Source organism: Chanodichthys erythropterus, chromosome 19 (assembly GCF_024489055.1).
Source record: "Chanodichthys erythropterus isolate Z2021 chromosome 19, ASM2448905v1, whole genome shotgun sequence".
Taxonomy (NCBI): Eukaryota; Metazoa; Chordata; class Actinopteri; order Cypriniformes; family Xenocyprididae; genus Chanodichthys; species Chanodichthys erythropterus.
This window is the reverse complement of record NC_090239.1, coordinates 2,125,537-2,146,918: the sequence shown is the minus strand read 5'-3', so window position 1 is coordinate 2,146,918 and position 21,382 is coordinate 2,125,537. Positions and strand designations below refer to the sequence as shown.

At 36.1% G+C, this 21,382-nt stretch overlaps 1 protein-coding gene across 4 annotated transcripts in view; it reads right to left on the bottom strand.

Moving 5' to 3' along the window:
- LOC137008073 (zinc finger MIZ domain-containing protein 1-like) overlaps window positions 1-21,382 on the bottom strand; it is a 56,501-nt gene that overhangs the window by 22,087 nt on the left and 13,032 nt on the right. For 2 of the 4 annotated variants that reach the window (XM_067369887.1, XM_067369889.1), the window contains exons 2-5: window positions 15,746-15,808; window positions 5,880-5,997; window positions 5,026-5,139; window positions 3,734-3,839 (exon numbers count right to left, since the gene is read on the bottom strand). In XM_067369887.1, the coding sequence (XP_067225988.1) occupies window positions 3,734-3,839; window positions 5,026-5,139; window positions 5,880-5,948 (289 nt within the window). In that variant the 5' untranslated portion in view covers window positions 5,949-5,997; window positions 15,746-15,808. Of the gene's footprint in view, window positions 1-3,733; window positions 3,840-5,025; window positions 5,140-5,879; window positions 5,998-13,949; window positions 14,081-15,745; window positions 15,809-21,382 lie in introns of those variants that run through there. The other 2 variants (XM_067369891.1, XM_067369890.1) reach the window with 2 other exon arrangements.

Sequence of the window (21,382 nt, the reverse complement as noted above, 5' to 3'; positions counted from 1 at the left end):
TCTATGTATACACAATTCAATGAATCCATTCAAAACTCTCGTTCAGTAATTTGATTGCAAAAATATTCACAAAAGTTTCCAGGTGGCATCTGTCATGCATTTAAATGTTTGGTGATGTTAAACTTTCCCTTTAAACCATCTCAGAGCATCCAAAACAATGCAATACAAAAACTGAATCTTGTAGGACAAGGATTCCCAAACTTTTCTGAAACTTTAAGTTAATATTAACAATGCATTTGCATGTTCGCAGTCCTCTGATGTTGGTTAATGGTCACATGAATGGTCATGCAGATGAACAAATAAAATACTCTTATTTCAGTAAGTGTTCTGTTTTTGAAGTGTTTCTATTTTAAAATGATTTATTCCTTTTTATACGTTTGAAAAATCCTGCATTTGGAAACACTGACACATATATGTGCAAAAATCTCTCAGAGCGTTTCAGCTTCAAACGGATACAAGGTTTCATTTTTGACACCTTCGGTGAAAACAGAGACAGCTCGCTCTCTCTGTATCAGGATGATTCTCCGAGTTACGGTAAGAAACATAAGCCCTTAAGTGTGGCATCTCCTCCTCTAGACAAGCATTTTAAATGCTCTATTGACTCTAAATGCTTCCACTTAGTGCAGAAAACAGCGCGAGCGTGTTTCACATTCCATTAAACGAGTGGCTTGTGTCATTCATGCTTGAACTAGTTAAACCATCAGGAGTCTGAGCAAAGGCCTATCATCTGATCTCTCATATACCCTGAACCACCATGATGGCACACACACATCCACAAGATAATGAAAACACTCAAGTCTGGAGTTGTTGTGTCATATTTTAGCCGATTTTAAGTTGCAGTAAATGAAGGGTTAATGTTGAGCGTCTTCTTCTGCAAGAGCAGCTGTGGAATTCTTGCCATCTACTGAAGCGTATGCAATTAGGAGCGATTGATCCACAGGGAAAACCACCAGTGAGATACAGACACTGGCACTATATCAAAGACTTAATGAAGGTTCTTTAAATTAAAACACCTTTAAACAGTTAAATAAAATTATATATATAGCTTTTATCCAAAGCAACTTACATTGCATTCAAGGTACACATACAATTTTTTTTTTGTATTTTTTTAAATTACTTTATGCATTCAAACTATTGGATTGTAATTGGATTGCGTTTTGTTAAATGCATGCAAATAGTTAATCCTGTAGGACAAGGATTTCTAAACTTTTTGACCTAAAATATTCTTTGAACTCTCTGAAACCTCAATAACATTCATAATGTTCATATATACAGTACAGTCCAAAAGTTTGGAACCACTAAGATTTTTAATGTTTTTAAAAGAAGTTTCATCTGCTCACCAAGGCTACATTTATTTAATTAAAAATACAGTAAAAAAACAGTAAAATTGTGAAATATTATTACAATTTAAAATAACTGATTTCTATTTAAATATATTTGACAAAGTAATTTATTCCTGTGATCAAAGCTGAATTTTCAGCATCGTTACTCCAGTCTTCAGTGTCACATGATCCTTCAGAAATCATTCTAATATGATGATCTGCTGCTCAAGAAACATTTAATGTGTACAATTGTGTAACATTATAAATGTCTTTACTGTCTTTTGATTGATTTAATGCATCCTTGCTGAATAAAAGTATTCATTTCTTTAATTTCTTTTAAAAAAAATACAAATAAAAATTCTTACTGACCCCAAACTTTTGAACGGTAGTGTATAATGCTACAGAAGCTTTGTATTTCAGATAAATACTGTTCTTTTGAACTTTCTATTCATCAAGGAATCCTGAAAAAAAAAAAGTACACAACTGTTTTCAACATTGATAATAATCATAAATGTTTATTGAGCAGCAAATCAGCATATTAGAATGATTTCTGAAGGATCATGTGACACTGAAGACTGGAGTAATGATGCTGAAAATTCAGCTTTGCATCACAGGAATAAATTACTTTGTCAAATATATTTAAATAGTACACAGTTATTTTAAATTGTAATAATATTTCACAATTTTACTGTTTTTTACTGTATTTTTAATTAAATAAATGTAGCCTTGGTGAGCAGACGAAACTTCTTTTAAAAACATTAAAAATCTTAGTGGTTCCAAACTTCTGGACTGTACTATATATATATAGTGCTGTCAAATCGATTAATTGCGTTTAATTGCATCTAACATAAAAGTTTTGTGTGGAATGTGTATAACCCTCCCAACACTGTTACATACATATACATACATATAGATATGAATAAATATGTACATGAATACTGATTTGAGAGTCATATAATAAATGATCTTAAAGTGTACCGTAATCTCCTGCGTGCTCACGCTGGTCCCTTCTCTCATATTAAAAACCGCTCATCAAACGATCTTCAAACAGGACGTGTCAATGTCATACTCTAGGATTACACAGATTGAGTCCCTTGCTGTCAGACTTTCTCCTTGGCATTCGTTCAGCAGCGAACTGAAGAAGTGCATGAAAACCCCACACACACCCAGTCGAGACCGACATCAGACAGCTATAAACATGTTTGTTTCTGGCATTGCTGATTCCTCCGATGGCAGAATCATTCTCAGACAGTAGAAAAAAATCATCTCGGAGTGAATTCAGTCAAGCTAACACCAGACAAAAAACATCTCTCATGACACTGTTGGAGAGTCCTTACCAAATACAAACTAGGCGCTCTAGTGTTGTCAAAAGTACCAACTTCGGTACCTAATCGGTACTGAAATTTAAAAATGTGAGCGCTGTTGAGCGGATTCGTTAACACCTCTGATTGGTCATTGTGTTCACGCGCTCATCAGATATGTCTGTGATTGGAAACATGTTGTAAATAGACATCAATGACGCTCTTCACCGAGCGCTTACACAGATACACACGGGAGCATTTGAAAGCAGGCGTCTATCAGTGTATGGAAGGCCAAAAGGTTCAAAAACGTGAATTTTAACACGTTAAATACACGTATTTCACATGTTTTTAATGCATATTTCACGTGTTAAATGCGTGTTTGCACATGAAAAATCAGCATGTTAACATGTAAACAACACATATTTAACGAATGAAATACGTGTTAAATATGTATATTTTACGCGTTGTTAACGTGTTAAAATTCACGTGTTTTTGAACCTTTTGGCCTTCCATATCAGCATACTGGTCTAGTTTTCAAGTTAATTTTAGTTTAATTTTTAGTGATTTAGTTATATACAATTGCCATTTTTTAAAATAATTTTTCATTAATTTAAAATGCTGATATTTAGATTTTATTTTATTTCAGTTTTTAATAAATTTAGTGCTCAAACCTCAACTAATTTCAGATTATTTCCAAGGTTACGTTTTTCAACTAATATTTATATTTTATTGTGTTTCAGGTTTATATCAATTGAAAGAAATGTTATTAATAGTTTTAGTTTTAGTTAACAATAATAACCACTTAAGCAAGTTTTCAAATTTGATATATATGAATTAATTACACCAAATTTTTATTCATTATATTTTAAGTGTTACATGGTCTGAAATTACTTTGGAAGTTAAAATATCTTCTCAAAACTAGGAATAAGACTCAAAACTATTTCTTCTTTGTGGGAAGGTGATGTAGTAAACTAGTTAGTTACGTCATCATTGTGCTGAACATCAGGTCATTCATTCATATGCTCATATGGGCACTGATGTCACACTCTGTGATTAAAGAAGCCTTAAAAACGGGTGTTGAGACAATCCTAGAAGATCCTGGAGTCTCACCTGCTGATTTTGGGGTGAATTTGTCCCTGTTTGCTGCACAAACGGCTAGCAGCCGATACCCCAGATCCATGTCGAAGCCCTGCTGACCTGCTACACGACTCACCACCTGACGAGAGACCGACAAACGATATTCAAACATCACTGAAATATCAGCATTCAGGCATGCATGATTTGTCATAGTAAAATTGCACAGGGTTGTTGTGGTTTTGGGGGTTTGTGAGAATGAAATCTCACTCCTGATTTGCAAACCCTCATCAGGTCGGCCCATACGCACAACACCACCACACCCTGAGGCCTGTTTCCCTCTGAAACACAGACGTGCAGGAAGCAATCTCTCATATCTGCGTCTTAATTACAGTTAAACACATAAGGCAGAGATATATGTGTGTCTAAAGCACATAATTAAACATCTGAGGGAGGTTTAGTTTAGCCGTCGTTCCACATTCTCCTTAAATGCGGCTTAGATCTGGTCTTTCTCTGCTGTGGAAACATGTCAGAATTCACATAAGCACAATTAGACGTTACGGCAGAAAGAGTATAAAAGTCACAGATCTAACAGCAGTGCTGAGATAAGTAAAAGCCAACAACAACAAAAAATGCATAAACAAATGTGAAATAACACTGTGTAATCTTACTGTACACATTAAAAATAGCTTAATCCTCATTAAAGCTGCTTACATTATTCAGTCAAGATCTGTAAGTGATTTTCCTTGTCATTTGTTGTTTGAATATCATTGAAGTCAGATTGCAGCAGGTTTATTAGGCTGCTGTCACTTTAAGAGCCAATGCACGGATCCAATATACTGTTACACATGCGTTTTCTTTCTCCACTGTGTATGCTTACTTAAGACATGACTCACTGTTTTTATGTGAATACTCTCCAAAAAGGCTTTTTTTGTGGCTTAATGCACTTTTAATACCTCTTTTTTAATACCAAACACATCCCGCAGTTTAGCAATAGTAAACGTCATTTTATAACACTCACTTATTTGGCTAATTTAACCTTGATTATCTTGTTTTCATAATCGTTGGAAGCGATCAATTAGGATTAAACAGCCCTAATATAATATAATATAATATAATATAATATAATATAATATAATATAATATAATATAATATAATATAATATAATATAATATAATATAATATAATATAATATTTAATGTTCCGTGAGTGGGGCCAGATCTTCACAGAAGGTAATTGTCAGAGCCGATTGTTTTTATTACTAACTAGCAGATGACTGCTGATTGATTAATTAACTGAAACTGAAATTTGATCGATTTGACCTCACCGTTAGGCATCCCATCAGGCTTTGCTCAAAGGGCCGCTGAAACGCTCGTGGATCTCCGCACCAGTCCAACAACTCCGTTGCTGCCGTCTGGAAGTTTGCTGGATTTTGCAGGTGCTGATAAGAGGAAAATCACATGACAAACCACTTAATTTATCCCTTCATATGTACTGTCATGATTCAGGCATATAAGAATGTATTTAGTTATGACTCTGTTTATGTGAGTTGAAATGATAATGTGTGAAATATTCATTAGTAATCAACAGAAAATTCTCCAGATTGTTTCTGAGAGTATGAGCCTCTAATGAAGTCTAATAAATGCATCTGCTCTCCAGGTGTCCTGTAGGGGGCGTCACAGCGTTGAGTATGAGTTATAAACCTATTAAAACACTCACACACTGTAAATGCAGAAGCATTGATTCCTGAATGATTGACATGATCTCAATAATGATATTTTGACGTCTCAGCTGTGATGAAGAAACACTGACATGAGATGAGATGAGACAAGATCCTTAGTGTTTTTAAAGAGGACCTATTCTGCTTTTTTCCATGTGTAATGTTGCCGTTTGAGCATGAACAAGCTCTACAAAGCCCCTCCAGCAGGAGTTTTTCTCTATATCAGTGTCACTGTTTCTGAACTCCCTGAAACGCCTCCATTGTAGTCTTGAATTTTCTTCCAGGAACGAACACGTCACAATATATTCCTCATTTAAATAATTCCTGCCCAAAATAAAGGGGTGGGGCCTGGTTGAGTTAGTTAGTAGTGTGTTGAAACTGGCCGTTATGGTAAGGGGCGGGACATTTCCAAAACATGCTTGAAAGTCCCCTTTAAGGTCGTCATGTCTGTTTTCTCTCACCTGTTTGATGCAGTGGAGCCGGTCGTTGGTTTGCTGGATGTGTCTGTCCATGGACGGGAAAGAATTCATCCTGCAGGACCCTCTCTGTCCCTACCGCACGGCCATCAACACTCAGTCCCTGTAAAACACACCCGATTTAGACAGATGAAGTGATCAGATGTACCATTTTCTCCTGCTGGACCATGAAACAAGTGAGAAATTCCACACCAGACAGGAACAAAACCACCCAGAACACCCTAGTAACCATCTTAAAAGCACAATTTCTTGAAAACATTGCAAGTAGTAGTGATGCAAAATGAATTTTTTACACAAACCGAAATTCAAGTTCTCATTTATAATTTACCTGTTGCAGTTTATCCACGTTGAGTGCATAAAATGTCATTGGAGAAGCAATAGCAATAACAGAAAAGCATGGTTTACATAACTTTATCCTTTTATATGCACTGTCATGATGTATTTATTACTCTGTTTATGTGAGTTTATGGATTAGAGATGTGGGAGTGTGCAAAGCCCTCAAAATACAATATTCATCACTACTCTGCAGAAAATTAAACGTCACCACATCAGTAAATGATTTTGGCCCTGAAAAACTGTTGCGGCCAAAACAGCAATATTTTGTGGTGCATCACTAGTAAATATCCAGTTCTATATTGCTGATATTTTTCTTCTGTCATATTTTAGTTTGCATCTTTTCTTCATTATTTACAGCATGAAGAAGTACATAAACTCATGGCTATTTTTCAACACTAAGATAAACGCATTTGTGTGCATGTTTGAGCAGGAAGCATTTCTGTGTCTGCTGTAAAATAATGAAATCAGGACAGAATACGAGAGCCGATTCCATAATCACATGATATCCCGTTTGCATCATCTGTCTCAGATGATGATTTATATGGTATATTCAGTATATGCAGACAGTCTGGCAAAGACGCACCATCTCTCATGCACTCGCAGCTATCAGCTGTGTCAGACTGTGGGCTGTAGCGGCTGAAACACTTGCGTAACTAGCAGATGATGTGCTGAGACAGGCCACACCACACACACACACAAGCACAAACACACACACACACACACACACACAAGCACATGCGTAAACATCCCTGGCAGGACTGAAGGACGATGGGAAACTTGTAGAGAAGCAGAGGGAGTGTTTCCTGTTGTTTATTGTGAACGTCAGTCAAACTAGTCTAATCACACGAGTCTCGTTTGTGTTGCATCACTGAGCATAAGATGACACGTCAGACACGAGACGCGCGCTAAAGCTCCAGACGTCTCTGATGCTCTTGAATGACACACACATGCTGGATTAAGAGGATTACAATCATCATGTTAATACAGACGTCAAGAATGAGGAAGAGAATAATCACTGAGAGGAATAACTGAAACAGAAAGTATAAAGACAACAAATGGAGTAAAAATAGGGACTAAACCTGTGTAAATGCATTTCTGCAGAATTTAAAAATAAAACAGCATGAAAGGAATAGAAAACAATTATTCATGTTCATACACCATCATACTGAATGATTACCATATTCACTGAACGATTACCATATTCATACACCATCATACTGAACGATTACCATATTCACTGAACGATTACCATATTCATACACCATCATACTGAACGATTACCATATTCACTGAATGATTACCATATTCACTGAACGATTACCATATTCATACACCATCATACTGAACGATTACCATATTCATACACCATCATACTGAACGATTACCATATTCACTGAACGATTACCATATTCATACACCATCATACTGAACGATTACCATATTCACTGAACGATTACCATATTCATACACCATCATACTGAACGATTACCATATTCAATGAACGATTACCATATTCATACACCATCACACTGAACGATTACCATATTCATACACCATCATACTGAACGATTACCATATTCATACACCATCATACTGAACGATTACCATATTCATACACCATCATACTGAACGATTACCATATTCATACACCATCATACTGAACGATTACCGCATTCATACACCATCATACTGAACGATTACCATATTCATACACCATCATACTGAACGATTACCATATTCATACACCATCACACTGAACGATTACCATATTCATACACCATCATACTGAACGATTACCATATTCATACACCATCATACTGAACGATTACCATATTGACTGAATGATTATCATATTCATACACCATCATACTGAACGATTACCATATTCACTGAACGATTACCATATTCATACACCATCACACTGAACGATTACCATATTCATACACCATCATACTGAACGATTACCATATTCATACACCATCATACTGAACGATTACCATATTGACTGAATGATTATCATATTCATACACCATCATACTGAACGATTACCATATTCATACACCATCATACTGAACGATTACCATATTCACTGAATGATTATCATATTCATACACCATCATACTGAACGATTACCATATTCATACACCATCACACTGAACGATTACCATATTCATACACCATCATACTGGACGATTACCATATTCATACACCATCATACTGAACGATTACCATATTCACTGAAAGATTACCATATTCATACACCATCATACTGAACGATTACCATATTCATACACCATCATACTGAACGATTACCATATTCATACACCATCACACTGAACGATTACCATATTCATACACCATCATACTGAACGATTACCATATTCATACACCATCATACTGAACGATTACCATATTCATACACCATCACACTGAACGATTACCATATTCATACACCATCACACTGAACGATTACCATATTCATACACCATCATACTGAACGATTACCATATTCATACACCATCGTACTGAACAATTTCCATATTCACTGAATGATTATCATATTCATACACCATCATACTGAACGATCACCATATTCATACACCATCATACTGAACGATCACCATATTCATACACCATCACACTGAACGATTACCATATTCATACACCATCATACTGAACGATCACCATATTCATACACCATCACACTGAACGATTACCATATTCATACACCATCACACTGAACGATTACCATATTCATACACCATCATACTGAACGATTACCATATTCATACACCATCGTACTGAACAATTTCCATATTCACTGAATGATTATCATATTCATACACCATCATACTGAACGATCACCATATTCATACACCATCATACTGAACGATTACCATATTCATACACCATCATACTGAACGATTACCATATTCATACACCATCATACTGAACGATTATCATATTCATACACCATCGTACTGAACAATTTCCATATTCACTGAATGATTATCATATTCATACACCATCATACTGAACGATTACCATATTCATACACCATCGTACTAAACGATTACCATATTCACTGAACGATTACCATATTCATACACCATCGTACTGACCAATTTCCATATTCACTGAATGATTATCATATTCATACACCATCAGACTGAACGATTACCATATTCATACACCATCGTACTGAACAATTACCATATTCACTGAACGATTACCATATTCATACACCATCACACTGAACGATTACCATATTCATACACCATCACACTGAACGATTACCATATTCATACACCATCGTACTGAACGATTACCATATTCATACACCATCACACTGAACGATTACCATATTCATACACCATCACACTGAACGATTACCATATTCATACACCATCATACTGAACGATTACCATATTCATACACCATCATACTGAACGATTACCATATTCACTGAATGATTATCATATTCATACACCATCGTACTGAACAATTTCCATATTCACTGAATGATTATCATATTCATACACCATCATACTGAACGATCACCATATTCATACACCATCACACTGAACGATTACCATATTCATACACCATCATACTGAACGATTACCATATTCATACACCATCATACTGAACGATTACCATATTCATACACCATCATACTGAACGATTACCATATTCATACACCATCATACTGAACGATTATCATATTCATACACCATCGTACTGAACAATTTCCATATTCACTGAATGATTATCATATTCATACACCATTATACTGAACGATTACCATATTCATACACCATCGTACTAAACGATTACCATATTCACTGAACGATTACCATATTCATACACCATCGTACTGAACAATTTCCATATTCACTGAATGATTATCATATTCATACACCATCACACTGAACGATTACCATATTCATACACCATCGTACAGAACAATTACCATATTCACTGAACGATTACCATATTCATACACCATCACACTGAACGATTACCATATTCATACACCATCGTACTGAACAATTACCATATTCACTGAACGATTACCATATTCATACACCATCATACTGAAGGATTACCATATTCATACACCATCACACTGAACGATTACCATATTCATACACCATCACACTGAACGATTACCATATTCATACACCATCACACTGAACGGTTACCATATTCATACACCATCACACTGAACGATTACCATATTCATACACCATCACACTGAACGATTACCATATTCATACACCGTCATACAGAACGATTACCATATTCATACACCGTCATACTGAACGATTACCATATTCATACACCGTCATACTGAACGATTACCGTATTCATACACCATCATACTGAGCGATTACCATATTCATACACCCTCATACTGAACGATTACCATATTCATACACCATCATACTGAAAGATTACCATATTCATACACCATCATACTGAACGATTACCATATTCATACACCATCATACTGAAAGATTACCATATTCATACACCATCACACTGAACAATTACCATATTCATACACCATCATACTGAAAGATTACCATATTCATACACCATCATACTGAACGATAACCATATTCATACACCATCATACTGAACGATAACCATATTCATACACCATCATACTGAAAGATTACCATATTCATACACCATCACACTGAACAATTACCATATTCATACACCATCATACTGAAAGATTACCATATTCATACACCATCACACTGAACGATTACCATATTCATACACCATCATACTGAATGATTACCATATTCATATACCGTCATACTGAACGATTACCGTATTCATACACCGTCATAGTGAACGATTACCGTATTCATACACCGTCATACTGAACGATTACCATATTCATACACCATCATACTGAAAGATTACCATATTCATACACCATCACACTGAACAATTACCATATTCATACACCATCATACTGAACGATTACCATATTCATACACCATCATACTGAAAGATTACCATATTCATACACCATCATACTGAACGATTACCATATTCATACACCATCATACTGAAAGATTACCATATTCATACACCATCACACTGAACAATTACCATATTCATACACCATCATACTGAAAGATTACCATATTCATACACCATCACACTGAACGATTACCATATTCATACACCATCATACTGAACGATTACCATATTCATACACCATCGTACTGAACAATTTCAATATTCACTGAATGATTATCATATTCATACACCATCATACTGAACGATCACCATATTCATACACCATCACACTGAACGATTACCATATTCATACACCATCATACTGAACGATTACCATATTCATACACCGTCATACTGAACGATTACCGTATTCATACACCGTCATACTGAACGATTACCGTATTCATACACCGTCATACTGAACGATTACCGTATTCATACACCGTCATACTGAACGATTACCGTATTCATACACCGTCATACTGAACGATTACCATATTCACTGAACGATTACCATATTCACTGAACGATTACCATATTCACTGAACGATTATCATATTCATACACCATCATACTGAACGATTACCATATTCATACACCATCGTACTGAACGATTATCATATTCATACACCATCATACTGAACGATTACCATATTCACTGAACGATTACCATATTCATACACCATCGTACTGAACGATTAACATATTCATACACCATCATACTGAACGATTACCATATTCATATACCATCATACTGAAAGATTACCATATTCATACACCATCGTACTGAACAATTAACATATTCATACACCATCATACTGAATGATTACCATATTCATATACCATCATACTGAAAGATTACCATATTCATACACCATCGTACTGAACGATTACCATATTCATATACCATCATACTGAAAGATTACCATATTCATACACCATCATACTGAACGATTACCATATTCATATACCATCATACTGAAAGATTACCATATTCATACACCATCGTACTGAACGATTAACATATTCATACACCATCATACTGAACGATTACCATATTCATACACCATCATACTGAGCGATTACCATATTCATACACCATCACACTGAACGATTACCATATTCATACACCATCACACTGAACAATTACCATATTCATACACCATCATACTGAGCGATTACCATATTCATACACCATCATACTGAAAGATTACCATATTCATACACCATCATACTGAACGATTGCCATATTCACTGAACGATTACCATATTCATACACCATCATACTGAATGATTACCATATTCACTGAACGATTATCATATTCATACACCATCATACTGAACGATTACCATATTCACTGAACGATTACCATATTCATACACCATCGTACTGAACGATTATTATATTCATACACCATCGTACTGAACGATTATCATATTCACTGAACGATTATCATATTCATACACCATCATACTGAACGATTACCATATTCACTGAACGATTATCATATTCATACACCATCGTACTGAACGATTATCATATTCATACACCATCACACTGAACGATCACCATATTCATACACCATCACACTGAACGATTACCATATTCATACACCATCACACTGAACGATTACCATATTCATACACCATCATACTGAACGATTACCATATTCATACACCATCGTACTGAACAATTTCCATATTCACTGAATGATTATCATATTCATACACCATCATACTGAACGATCACCATATTCATACACCATCATGCTGAACGATTACCATATTCATACACCATCATACTGAACGATTAACATATTCATACACCATCATACTGAACGATTACCATATTCATACACCATCGTACTGAACAATTAACATATTCATACACCATCATACTGAACGATTACCATATTCATACACCATCATACTGAACGATTATCATATTCACTGAACGATTACCATATTCATACACCATCATACTGAACGATTACCATATTCACTGAACGATTACCATATTCATACACCATCGTACTGAACGATTAACATATTCATACACCATCATACTGAAAGATTACCATATTCATACACCATCACACTGAACGATTACCATATTCATACACCATCGTACTGAACGATTAACATATTCATACACTATCACACTGAACGATTACCATATTCATACACCATCGTACTGAACGATTAACATATTCATACACCATCATACTGAACGATTACCATATTCATACACCATCGTACTGAACGATTAACATATTCATACACCATCATACTGAAAGATTACCATATTCATACACCATCATGCAGATTGATCCTCAATTATCAGACTGTTTGAGCATCAATTACGACCAATAAACAAACAGGCTACCGTTTTTCATTACAAAAAGCCACAGAAACCATATAGTTACTTTTTTTACAATGGTAATGAGGTACCATCCATGGTTTTACCTTATGGTCAATTTTAATACAAGTAGTTTTCTAACTCAAAGAGTCAGAATATTTAAAGTTTACCCTATAAAATGAGGTTGTTACAATTTTTACAGATGTTAAGTTAATGAAATTACATTTACATTCGCATCCCAACTCAAGCACAAGCTAGTAAGCTACTATCAAATGTGCATTTCTATGAGATAAAACATGTAATATTATTAATATTACATGTACGATGCTGCCAAATCAGGAGCTGTAGAACTTGCTCTCAAAAGTTAGTCTGGAGCCCTGAGTGCGGTCTGAAATATTCATTCACAAGTGCGTTTGAAAGCTGAGTCGTCAGAGCGCTCATAACAGAATGTTTCCCTCTGTGACTCTGATTCACATCAGCCTCAGGAAATGAGGCCTTTCCTGTCAGAGGAAGAGAGAGAGTTTTACAGGCTCAGACAGGAACTGGTGTAGGGAGGAACACTGCCATCTGAACTGTGAACTGCTATGGTTCTGCTACTGGACACACAGGAAGCACATCACGTTCCTCCTGTGCAGCGCCGCCCGGCTCATCTTCACGTCTACTGCTGTTTTTGTGCTTAAGTTTTGTTGAAAATTCTGTCATTTTTGTGGAAATTTAAAAGAAAAAAGGATATTTGAGATGACATTTAAATTCACTCTCTGTGCACATAATTTTTTATTCTCTGTCTGTCCTGCAATTGGTTGTGATGTCATCATGATGATGTCATTGCTCATGGTTTCAAATGCAAATGATGCTGTGCGCGGATACAGAACAGATCTGCATCGGGATAAAAACACGGCACTGCTTTGTTAGCATTACATTCTAGTGTTTTACGTCTATAATCTGACATATTTCAGAGTGAAACTGGATATTCAAAAAATGTAGGTCAGGAATTTATTTTCTCAATGGAAAGTGTTTATATATCAGGTGATTCAACATGCACAACTGAAAAAGTCAAATTTGCAATTTTTGATAGATTTTTTTTATACCACATGAATGTGTAGTCCATTTTCATGTCATGTTGACGTTAATATAGACAACTTCATAACACGCACAGACAAGAGAGGGACAGAGGCGGTTGTCACTGCTGCTCACAATTGGCACTGTTCACACGCTCAACAATAACGCGCTGTTCTGACTGCGTAGTTTACACACACAGTCTATTATACGACCTAATATACATCACCAGCTGCAGACACACACACATTCACGAGTCATGTGTCAACATATGCAAACAAACGCACAGTCATCCATTGCAATATGCACACGCCCCAGTTTCATTTGATGTTTATACATTCTCTATCATAGTAGAAGATTTTTACATTATAGTTCATATTCTAACATAATTTTCTGAAGAAAATGTGGTAACACTTCACTTAAAGCCTTTATATAATGCATTCTAAAAGAATTTACTAATTATGCATTGTAATGCGCATTCCCTTTCTGTCAGTCACATTCATGATGATGTATGGGGTCTCACTTAGGAGCCCCAATCAAAGATTTATAAAAACGGCCAATGAAACTGGCAAATGGAATTTGCATGCCTAGTCACTCCCCCGTACATATGATATGTCTGTGATTGGCTACAATGATCAATGCTTCAAAAACATGTTGTAAATAAACATCAATAACACTCAACAAATAACTGTAACCAAAGTTATAATTGGTAACGAAAAGATATAATGCATTATATATGAAGGTGATGCCGAAAATGTTAGTGAGTTTAAAACTTAAATTAAAAGAGACTCCATCATTTTCTGGCTCAGGTAAAAAAAATAGTCAGTTTATACAGCAACAAGTATTACGCAGCACTCCACGATCTCACCTTCATGAAATATTTGGAACGAACATGTTCTGACTTCTATTCAGCTAAAACAAAGGTGTGTTTATACCCACAACGCTCCTCTGATGAGTGTTTTCTCATCCAGACTTTGAGGAGTAAAAGCCTCCTCAGACGAAACATCCCACACACACATTTTGCATCATTTTTGACCCAAGATGGCTGAATTCTTACCTGCGTATGTTCTGCATCCACAGGACCGAACAGGAATTTGCTACGAATCCATCAGTTTCTCATCTGACCAGAAAGAAAAAACACCAAGCAGTAATTAGCTACAGCCGCAACGCGACAAAATTACATTTTCAAAATGTCACTTAAAGGTGCCCTAGAACTTTTTTTAAAAAGATTTAATATAAGTCTAAGGTGTCTCCTGAATGTGTCTGTGAGGTTTCAGCTCAAAATACCCCCGGAGCTCTCGCTTGCCTTGAACAGTGCATAAACAAAGTTTACACAGCTAATATAACCCTCAAATGGATCTTTACAAAGTGTTCGTCATGCATGCATCGGATTATGTGAGTATTGTATACTGTTATATTGTTTACATTGATTCTGAATGAATCCGAGGCTGTGCTCCGTGGCTAACGGGCTAATGCTACACTGATGGAGAGATTTATAAAGAATGAAGTTGTGTTTATGAATTATACAGACTGCAAGTGTTTAAAAATGAAAATAGCGACGGCTCTTGTCTCCGTGAATACAGTAAGAAACGATGGTAACTTTAACCAGATTTAACAGTACATTAGCAACATGCTAACAAAACATTTAGAAAGACAATTTACAAATATCACTAAAAATATTGTGATATCATGGATCATGTCAGTTATTATTGCTCCATCTGCCATTTTTTGCTATTGTTCTTGCTTGCTTACCTAGTCTGATGATTCAGCTGTGCACAGATCCAGACGTTAATACTGCCTGCCCTTGTCTATTGCCTTTCATAATGTTGGGAACATTCGCTGGCATATGCAAATATTGGGGGCGTACACCCCGACTGTTATTTAACAGTCTGTGTTATGTTGAGATTCGCCTGTTCTTCGGAGGTCTTTTAAACAAATGAGATTTATATAAGAAGGAGGAAACAATGGAGTTTGAGACTCACTGTATGTCATTTCCATGTACTAAACTCTTGTTATTTGACTATTCCAAGATAAATTCAATTTTAAATTCGAGGGCACCTTTAAAGAAATACTGTTTTAGAGTACTAAAGAATGAACAAGATCATAATGAACATTTACCATATTCATACACCATCACACTGAACGATTACCGTATTCATACACCATCACACTGAACGATTACCGTATTCATACACCATCACACTGAACGATTACCGTATTCATACACCATCACACTGAACAATTACCATATTCATACACCATCACACTGAACGATTACCATATTCATACACCATCATACTGAATGATTACCGTATTCATACACCATCATACTGAACGATTACCATATTCATACACCATCACACTGAACAATTACCATATTCATACACCATCACACTGAACGATTACCATATTCATACACCATCACACTGAACGATTACCATATTCATACACCATCACACTGAACGATTACCGTATTCATACACCATCATACTGAACGATTACCGTATTCATACACCATCATACTGAATGATTACCATATTCATACACCATCATACTGAACGATTACCGTATTCATACACCATCATACTGAAGGATTACCATATTCACTGAACGATTACCGTATTCATACACCATCATACTGAACGATTACCGTATTCATACACCATCATACTGAACGATTACTGTATTCATACACTATCATACTGAATGATTACCGTATTCACTGAATGATTACCGTATTCATACACCATCATACTGAACGATTACCGTATTCATACACCATCATACTGAAAGATTACCGTATTCACTGAACGATTACCTTATTCATACACCATCATACTGAACGATTACCGTATTCATACACCATCATACTGAATGATTACCGTATTCATATACCATCATACTGAACGATTACCGTATTCATACACCATCATACTGAATGATTACCGTATTCACTGAACGATTACCGTATTCATACACCATCATACTGAATGATTACCGTATTCATACACCATCATACTGAAGGATTACCATATTCATACACCATCATACTGAAGGATTACCATATTCATACACCATCATACTGAACGATTACCGTATTCATACACCATCATACTGAAGGATTACCGTATTCATACACCATCATACTGAAAGATTACCATATTCATACACCATCATACTGAACGATTACCGTATTCATACACCATCATACTGAAGGATTACCGTATTCATACACCATCATACTGAAGGATTACCATATTCATACACCATCATACTGAACAATTACCATATTCATACACCATCATACTGAAGGATTACCGTATTCATACACCATCATACTGAAGGATTACCATATTCATACACCATCATACTGAACGATTACCGTATTCATACACCATCATACTGAAGGATTACCGTATTCATACACCATCATACTGAACGATTACCATATTCATACACCATCATACTGAACGATTAACGTATTCATACACCATCATACTGAACGATTACCGTATTCATACACCATCATACTGAACGATTACCATATTCATACACCATCATACTGAAGGATTACCGTATTCATACACCATCATACTGAAGGATTACCATATTCATACACCATCATACTGAACGATTACCGTATTCATACACCATCATACTGAAGGATTACCGTATTCATACACCATCATACTGAACGATTACCATATTCATACACCATCATACTGAAGGATTACCGTATTCATACACCATCATACTGAACAATTACCATATTCATACACCATCATACTGAACGATTACCATATTCATACACCATCATACTGAAGGATTACCGTATTCATACACCATCATACTGAAGGATTACCATATTCATACACCATCATACTGAAGGATTACCGTATTCATACACCATCATACTGAAGGATTACCATATTCATACACCATCATACTGAACGATTACCATATTCATACACCATCATACTGAAGGATTACCGTATTCATACACCATCATACTGAAGGATTACCATATTCATACACCATCATACTGAACGATTACCATATTCATACACCATCATACTGAATAATTACCATATTCATACACCATCATACTGACCATATTCTTCAGTATGGATAATATTTTGTTATTGAATTGATTAAATATATAAAGAATGATTGATTATTTCACTTCCACAATCTTGGATGGACTTTTTTGCAATGTATTATGGGGTTGAGTCAAGAGAACCTTTGTTTACACTTTATTTTAAGGTGTCTTTGTTAGAGTGTAATTATACATTTAAGTACTGAGTAATATTAAGTAATGTACTTACTATAGGGTTAGGATTAGGGTTCGATTTGGTTTAAGGTTCGTTGCATGTAATAATGCATAAATAATACTATACATGTAACATATGACACTGTAAAATAAAGCTTTACCGAACCTTTAAATGTTGCCTAGGTCGACAGCAGGCAAAATCATCATTATGAAACATTACAGTGGGTGATTTATTAATGTAATGAACAAATGAGCCAGTAGCCATAAACAGAGATCCAAACAGACTGAGCAGATCAGTTCCTACACATCCAAACAAACACTCCCATCCATCAGACAAAAATCACAGCTAAATTCATCTCAGCAAGAGTGATTTTCCAGCAGGAGTACAGAAAGGAGAACACGCGGGATGAGAGACGCTGTCTGTCTCTCTCTCTGGAGGTTGTTATTTTTAGAGTTTCTTGGAGACGAGTGTTCGGCGGCGTTTAAGGACAGCCGTTCACTGCAGTCTGACCCCCTGCTCACCCTCACAGATCATTGCTGATTTATTTAGATCTCTCTCTCTCTGTTTCTCTGACTAATGCTCTAATCATATGTGCCACATCTCAGACTGCTGCAACCAGAATGCCCATTATATGACAAGAAATCATGAAATAAAGCAGATAATGGACAGTCATTATCACAAAATAAACAAGTACATAAATCCATAAATCCATAAATAATATAATAGTATATTAAAATCAATGTCGTTGTGTGATATCTGGTTAGTAGCACACAGTGTAACGGCATCACATTTGAAACAGCTTCCGAAGCATTTTCCAAACAGGAGAGAGTTTTGTATGTGGGAATGTCACCGCTTCCAATCATTCCTGCATCTATCCCTCAACCCTGGCCTAAAGAGAGCAGCGTGTGTGCTCATGTGTGTGTGTAGAGATGATGCATTGAAGCATAATAGGAAGGAAAAGTCTCTTTCTCTCTCTCTAATTCCAGATCTTTCCGACACCTCCAGCCATTCATCACATGCTCCTCTGAGCCTGAAGCAAGAACGACGGAGAGGAAAAAAATCAATGGAGTCAGAACTGCAAACAGGCCATAAAGACACTGAGAGGAAAGTACCAGCTGCAGTGGAATTGATTTCTTTAAGCAGAATAACACCTCACACACACACACCGCCATTCATACGCCACTGCTAAAACACTTATGAAAAGATCCCAGACTCCCAATTCACAGAAATCAACAGAGAATGAGTTAATGAAATCATCTGCTGCTGAGAGACCTACATTACGCTCAATGTGTTTATATACTGAAAGGTCTTATGATACATAACACCAGTTTTTGAGTGCTGGTCTCGTCTGGTTTTTGGGACATTAACAATGTTAATGAATCAAAATATTTCACTGAAATTGCATTATAAAGGCTAAAAGGATAATTTGATGATGCTGATTGGATAAGCCAATTCAATACAACAGGCAATATACACACGCACCAATGATCAATGCTCCAAATCTACAATATTTCCTACATTTAGGTGCATCACTATTGATTAACATCACTAGTACAGTGGTGGATCAACTTTTGCATGGGCAAACACTCACATCTTCTGTGCCAATGTAAAAATCCAGTTTCTCTAAATGGTTTAAATGAAATAAAGACAAAAGCAGAGTTTTACAACATCTGGCAGCAGTAACTTCATCTGCACCAGCAGACGCGCATAAACACGGCACCCACACGCCTCTTATCTCCCAGAAGATCTCAGCGGCCCACAGCAGGGAAAACGCTTGCATTTTTTTTGGCAGGAGCATCTGTTCCACGAGTGGATCAGACCCCTGGAGCCAAAGCATCAGCGGATTCATCCGCTTTTAAAAGGGTCACAACATACAGTTTCCCCTGAGGGACACTTAGACAGTCATGTTCTTGACCATATTTCACTCTACCAATCAAACATGCCATGTTTAAATGAAGGACTTTAGAATATTTTATTTATATTTTCCTGTTTATCCAAGTCATTTTTTGCAGCTTAGTTTCAATAAAAGACATCCTTCTACAGCAGCGTGATTCGCTCACTGTTCGGTTTCCTTCTGGATAACGGGGTTAAATGAAAAATGAAAGGTAAATGGGTCAGTTTGGAAGGTAGTTTAATTGATCACAGTAGCTTTCCAGAGAAACACAACATCATTAAAGGGTCATTGATTATGATTTCACTTTTTTAACTTTAGTTAGTGTGTAATGTTGCTGTTTGAGCTGGTAGGGACTACAACGAGCTTCTTCCCGGGTTGTGACATCATAAACCCTAAAATTTACATAAACCCCGCCCCTGAGAACACACAACAAAGGGGGCGGGGCCATGTTGGGCTGCTTTAGAGAAGAGGAAGAGTTGTTGTAGTCGAGTGTTGTTGTCATGCCGTCATTTTACGCCGGACTGCTTCA